Raw genomic sequence first — 6,000 nt, forward strand, 5'->3', positions numbered from 1 at the left:
CATTTTGTTATTAATAGAATGATGTACCTCTTGAATTTTTATTTTTATTTTACAATTAAGTAAAGCAGCCTTTCCTTTGTTACTACTAGCACAAATCAATTCTTCAAACAATTAAGTTGAGTATTATCTCAATGGTTTCTTGTCAGGTGCTATGATGCCAATCTGGTGGATATCCCAGTTGAGATCGAAAGCCCAGACCATCATTATTACCATGTATTAATCCGGTGGCACATTATTAAGCTATTGTATCCAGTAATTTTCTTTTTCCATGGCCATTTTTAAAAGCTGAAATTCTTTGAATTTACTGGTTTGTCAGATTGCTTTCTTTACTACTCAATTAGTGAAGGCGTTTGAGGAGCTGACTTGGGTATGTGCCTACGCTCCACATAACCTGATCACATTTTGAGGATTGATATGCTCTACTTCTGAAGATTAAAGGTTTATTTAATATTTTATTAGCTTCTTAACACTCTGCACATGTTGATTGATGTGCCCAGGACTACTGTATAGACTTTGAGGACTTGGCTCATCCCATCAAAGCATTCCGTTGTCTATGTGAAAGCCAATATTGCCGGGGCCATCACTACAGATCTTGAGAGTAGAATCCCAAAGATTTGAGTCCTTCGTATATGCAGAAATACACGTGAAGTATTATCGTAGCAGTTTAACTATCACTGTCAATGCCGTTGTAAATTCTTTTACGGCGTTCACAGGTCAATGTGTTTGGCGTAACCTTCCCGATTTAGAAGTGTTACTCTAGCACTTGTTTAAAACTTTTTCTGTAGCAGATTATCTATGCCAAAATATTATGAAACTTGGGTATGCCGTTGGCCCTTGGTCAGCTAGGTGGGAGGGCTGGGGACCCCCTCCTTTTGTTATATTCACACCCATGGGTGCATATGCATATAATCATACACCTGTTTGTATTGTACATGAATTCATGCATGCACTTAGGTATGCTATATCACATACATAGCTGGTGTACTGGGCTGCCAAAGGATTTTATGAGGTTCTTTTAAAAGAACTAAACATAGAGTAGCTTTGTTGGAGAAATCGTCCTTCAGGTTTGGCACTTAGTTGGTTCACGTATTGCCGTGGTTGGTGCATAAAGACTACAAAAGTGTCATTAAGCATAAATGCCTAGTGTGGGTCATAGTGAAGCATTTTCCAGAGCATTTCCGTGAACATTTTACCTATGTTGGTTGCTTCATTGGGTAAGGTAATTTGTCCTCGACCTATTGAAGATGGAAATCGTTTTATGATTCTTTGGAATAAAATTGGACCTATTGTTCCCTCAGTCTCTATTGGAATAAAATGTATTGATAATAGATAGCTTGGGATTGGTCGTCAAAACTATGAGCTTATTTTAAACACCTTTTTTGGTGCATGCTTTAAATGTAAATAGTTTGGGCACATCTCCAATAAATGTCCCATTGTCATTCACAAACCACCAATTGTGGCCTAGCCTCCAATGGCATCGGTTTCACCTTCTACTTCTACTGCAAATGCCATTCCTATGTCACTCTCTACTACTATGGCTAAGCAACAAGAAAAACCAAAAGGTTCATTGCTTGTAGTTAATCAGCAAGCCTCGAACAGTAAGGTTGTGTCATCTGGCAAGAGACTAAAGCGAAAAGTACAGCAAATCAAGATGGTTTTATTGCTGCAAAAAAGACTTTCAAGGTACCCTTGTACAAAACTCGTAATTGGATCCAGACCCAAGAGAATGTATCTCATAATGTGGATTCCTTAGTGGCTAATGTTCTCAATGCAAAAGTGAATCCCACTATCTATGTAATCTCACGTAATTGGGTTCAAGTTTGTATTGGAGGTACTTAGATCTTTAATAAGCATGATGCTGTTTGAAATGTATTGCAGGACCAAGGGGTCTGTGCATATGGATAGAGTTAAATCCCCTCATTTCTTTGTCATGTAAATAAGGTGCTTCCAATAAAGTGTTACCTATAATGTACAAGATATTTGCAATTCTCATAAAAATGGAAATGTTTATGAGATAGTGTTCATATGATGAGACGAGATATAGTTTGTTTGCAAGAACATAGTCAGCATGAGTATGGTGGCTAGATTGGCCGTTTTGCTAGATATGGCATTTTCTTTGCGGGAAGCAAACAATTCTCGGGTGTTGCTTTTCTTTTACGACATGAACTAGAGCCAGCTTTAGAATATAATAATTCATTGGGTTAATGTAGGATTGTACAATATATTTTGTAGGGTGAAATTTTCTAGTTTGTAGGAGAGTATGGATCTCAATCTTTCCATGTGCGGGAAAGAATTTGAAATTTCTTCAATTCCTATCCTTCATTGACAAATGCTTTTGATTGTGGAGATTTTAACAACTCTCCATGAAGGGAGGACATCTAGCTCTTCTCATATGTTACATGTTTAGCGTTAGGCTTGGGACAATTTCATCTTGCAACTTGATGCCTGTGATCTTTTACTTCTACTATGGTTGGAATTCACTTATCAGCATAATGCTCTTGCTCAATATTAAGCTAGATTGGACAGATGGTATCTGTTACACACCCGATTGTATGAGTCTCTCATGTAAGCTTTGGGTTCATTATGCTCGGTAGTATTACTCTTTCTCATGTAAGCTTTGGGTTGATTATGTCTCAACACTCTCTAATCATACATCGATATGGCTAGCATTATATTTGTCCTTGTGGAAACCTCCTCTCCAATATCGTCAGAGACTGTCACACATAAATAATAGTTCTCTCACATGATGCTTTCGAGCTTATGATGCCATCTTTTCGCTTCTTGCTCAGTTGTTAGATAATGTCGACATTGCTTGGTTTCGTTTTGTGCAATGAATGCATATAGTCATTTTGTTGACTATGGCAATGGTATGTTGTTGACACCAGGCAAAGCGTTGAAATCTAAGTCACACGAAACGTTTCTGGCAAGGAAACGACGAACGTCGAAATGGCAAAGGAAACGGTGAGCATAGGTAGTAGGAAACGTCGGGGGTAGGATGAATTTTAACATGACATTAAAGAACATTATATTGAAAATTGACATAGGCAAAAAGAATAAAGAAATCTCAAATTTCATAGATCAAGACATTGGAGACAAGTCTTCTACATCAACTTGTTGCTCAGACCATTCATCTATGGGATCTTCTTCTATGACATCCCATTGATGACATGGACCCATCTTATATGATGAATCTTTTCGAGAGGTTAACCTGAGGTTACTATGGACATATACCAAATCCTCTGCCATCTTATGGCCAAGGTGATTGCGCTTGATGGAGTGTATGAAGCCATATGTAGACCAATTCCGCTCACAAGTGGATGCACTCAAAACTTGAGACAAGAGAGTTATAGCTAATCTTTGCAATTGAGGAGTACCTACACCATACATTTGCCACCACGCAACAGGAGATAACTTTAGCATGTCCCCAGGAGCGTCAATGTCTGCAAAATCATCCTGCTTCCCAATGTACCTTGCCAATTGAGCCTTGTAGATAGTCCTTTCATTGGCATTCTGACATATCCTGTCCAAGGTATACCTCCATCCTCTCATGATTTCCTTATCCTTATGTGCATTCTTTAAGAACAACATAGGATTGAGAAGAAAGGCAGTGGCATGAAGGGGAGAATGAAGCATATTCCACTTGTATTCTGCAATTGCACGAATTTCTTCGTGCATTGCTTCACCACTTGTATACTCCAAGAGCTTCTCCTTGATTTTCTCAAGTGCCTGGTCAATGCCCTCATACACAAAGCCCATGCATGGCTCGTCTCTGTCAACAATGCGAAGCATGGCCATATTTGGCCAACAAACCTTTACATATTTTTCAATCCCCTCCTAAAATGTAGCTGAAAGAATTTGATCCTCTACCTCCTGAGCAGAATTGCTTTGGCTCTTCCATTTCTCCCACTCCTGACTTGTGACAAGATGCTGGTTCCTTCACCTTGGCAAGTCGATGGAGCATAAGGAAGTTTGAGGCAAACCTGGTATCGCCTGCTCTTATGAGCTTAAGCTTGGAATGCTTGCTAAACATTGCCCTCGTAGCATCATGATTGGCTATGAATTGCTGCACATTCTTACCGTTGTTTATAGCTGTATTCATCCACTCAATTATAGATAAGTCTTTGAGTAAAAGATTCAAGCAATGAGTTGCACAAGGAGTCCAGAAGATGTGCTGGAATTCCTCTTTGATGAGTTGACCGGCCAACTTGCAATTTGCTGCACTGTCTGTGATCACTTGAACCACGTTTTTAGGGCCAACCTCCATAATAATCTCCTTGAGAAGCTGCACTATGAATTCTGTTGTCTTCTGGTTCCCACTTGTGTCCACGGACTTCTTGAACAATACTCCATGAGAGTTTGACACCATGAAATTAAGCAAAGGCCTCTTCGCTGTATCTATCCACCCATCTGAAATGATGGAGTAGCCATACTCCACCCAACTTGCCTCCACTGGACAGAGGGAAGTAGCCACTCTTTCTCGCTCCTTCTCCAAGAGTGTGGTCCGCAATTTCTCATAGTTTGGGGCTTTATAACCCTTCCCAAAAGAAGAAATAGCAGAAACCATGGCGTGAAAGTATGGAGAACGGGCAAGAGTCAAGGACAAACCATTAGCATAGAAACAGTGAGCCACTATCTCGTCCACTTCTTCTCTAGACGCATTTTGAAACATACTTTCCACCGAAGGCTGCGACAAGAATTGCTTCCCGGACGCATGTGTAGCATGAGTGATCTTCTGCTTCTTTTTGCTAGCACTTTCATGCTCTTCTCTAGCCATACGTGCCTTGTCTTCTGGTGAAACCTTCGAACAAAGTTGGATCCCCTCCTTTGTGATCCCCAACAAATGTGCGCGCACACGAGGATAGGATCCTCCAAACTCTCGATTACAAAATGAGCAAGCCCATTTTTTGGTCCCACCTTTACCAAATGCACCTTTCTCTGTCACGTTCTTCCATAAAGGCTTTGGAGAATGTGGTGTTTTTACCCGAAACCCTATTGGTGGAGGACCTTGTGAAGCAAATGGTGAGGAAAACATATTGTGGCGAGGTTCAAGAAAATAGCGGTGCTCTCCTTCGGGTGATTGGTGGAAAAGCAGTGTCCTGTTTGTTAGCACACAACCACTCTGGTAAGAGTATGATGCTCGAACACTTGCACTTGCGGGCTCTCTCTCGGATGGCGTGGTCAAGGGATAGATAGCCTCTGATGATAAGTGGACACTTGCAATGCTCAAAGATCACATTACGTGGCGCACAATCAAAGCAGAAGCACTCTTTCCTAGGATTTCTACCCTCAGACTGTTTCTCCAGTGACATTGGAGGCAGACATGGTTGATGGAGAGAGAGAGAGAGAGAGAGAGTACAAATGGTGAAGTGGTCTGCCCAATTATGTAGACAATGCTTGGTCCAAGACTCCAAGTCGATGGTGCCAGACGACGCAACGCGCAGAGAACACGCAACACTTTAATTCTACGTGTTAAAAAACTAACGCTTCACTTACGCGAAACGAAAAAGCCAAAAAAAATTAAATTCTGGAGGCGATTTAATGCGTGGTAAAAAAAATTTACGTGGCCCGTTTCTTGCACATTTTCGCGTAATAGAAACGCTCGCAGCTCTGCAGGAAACGCTGAAACGGCATTTTCGCCTGCGGCGCAGTCGTTTCCTGCAACCTTGGTTGAAATGGCTAAGCGACAAATCCAGTCACTCACAACTCTCAGCCATCTTCAAACTCATATGCAAGATCAATAAAATGTATTGTGCAAAGCTACAGCATGTGTCTCTGTGAATCAACAAAGAAATCTACAAAAATGGTAAGTCCAATCGAGATGTAAGCAAATCCAAGATAAAGGTTGATCATTGAAACAATTTTTCAAAAGCTTGCATGTTGATAGGTAGAGACACAAAATTATGTATGTTAAGAAATTTAATGGCACATGGATATCGAAAAAAATGGAGCTTGCAATTGAACGTATCAATCATTATCAACACATTTCAAAGTTCATCTATT

General features: G+C 40.5%; 3 protein-coding genes across 9 annotated transcripts in view; 1 reads left to right on the forward strand and 2 right to left on the reverse strand.

The window, feature by feature from the left end:
* Positions 1-1,029, forward strand: part of LOC147628314 (histone-lysine N-methyltransferase SUVR4-like) — a 134,499-nt gene extending 133,470 nt beyond the window's left edge. For all 7 annotated transcript variants that reach the window (XM_086813402.1, XM_086813406.1, XM_086813407.1 and 4 more), the window contains 3 exons: positions 147-213; positions 317-367; positions 498-1,029. In XM_086813402.1, coding sequence (XP_086669528.1) covers positions 147-213; positions 317-367; positions 498-596 — 217 coding nt within the window. In that variant the 3' untranslated portion in view covers positions 597-1,029. The remainder of the gene's footprint in view (positions 1-146; positions 214-316; positions 368-497) is intronic.
* A 2,049-nt stretch (positions 1,030-3,078) lies between these two features.
* Positions 3,079-3,795, reverse strand: LOC147628316 (uncharacterized). Its single transcript, XM_086813034.1, has one exon. The coding sequence runs from the start codon at positions 3,793-3,795 to the stop codon at positions 3,079-3,081; it is 717 nt and encodes a 238-aa protein (XP_086669160.1).
* Positions 3,796-3,823: 28 nt separating this feature from the next.
* On the reverse strand, positions 3,824-5,032 carry LOC147628317 (uncharacterized). The gene has a single exon (XM_086813035.1). The coding sequence runs from the start codon at positions 5,030-5,032 to the stop codon at positions 3,824-3,826; it is 1,209 nt and encodes a 402-aa protein (XP_086669161.1).
* Positions 5,033-6,000: the final 968 nt, after the last annotated feature.

The sequence above is a fragment of the Cibotium barometz genome, chromosome 19 (assembly GCF_041138505.1).
Source record: "Cibotium barometz isolate CiBa-2024 chromosome 19, ASM4113850v1, whole genome shotgun sequence".
Classification (NCBI taxonomy): Eukaryota; Viridiplantae; Streptophyta; class Polypodiopsida; order Cyatheales; family Cibotiaceae; genus Cibotium; species Cibotium barometz.

What these genes read in the sequence shown, in the direction of transcription:
- LOC147628316 (XM_086813034.1), bottom strand. Translation starts at nt 3,795, where the DNA reads ATGGCCATGCTTCGCATTGTTGACAGAGACGAGCCATGCATGGGCTTT.
- LOC147628317 (XM_086813035.1), bottom strand. Translation starts at nt 5,032, where the DNA reads ATGTTTTCCTCACCATTTGCTTCACAAGGTCCTCCACCAATAGGGTTT.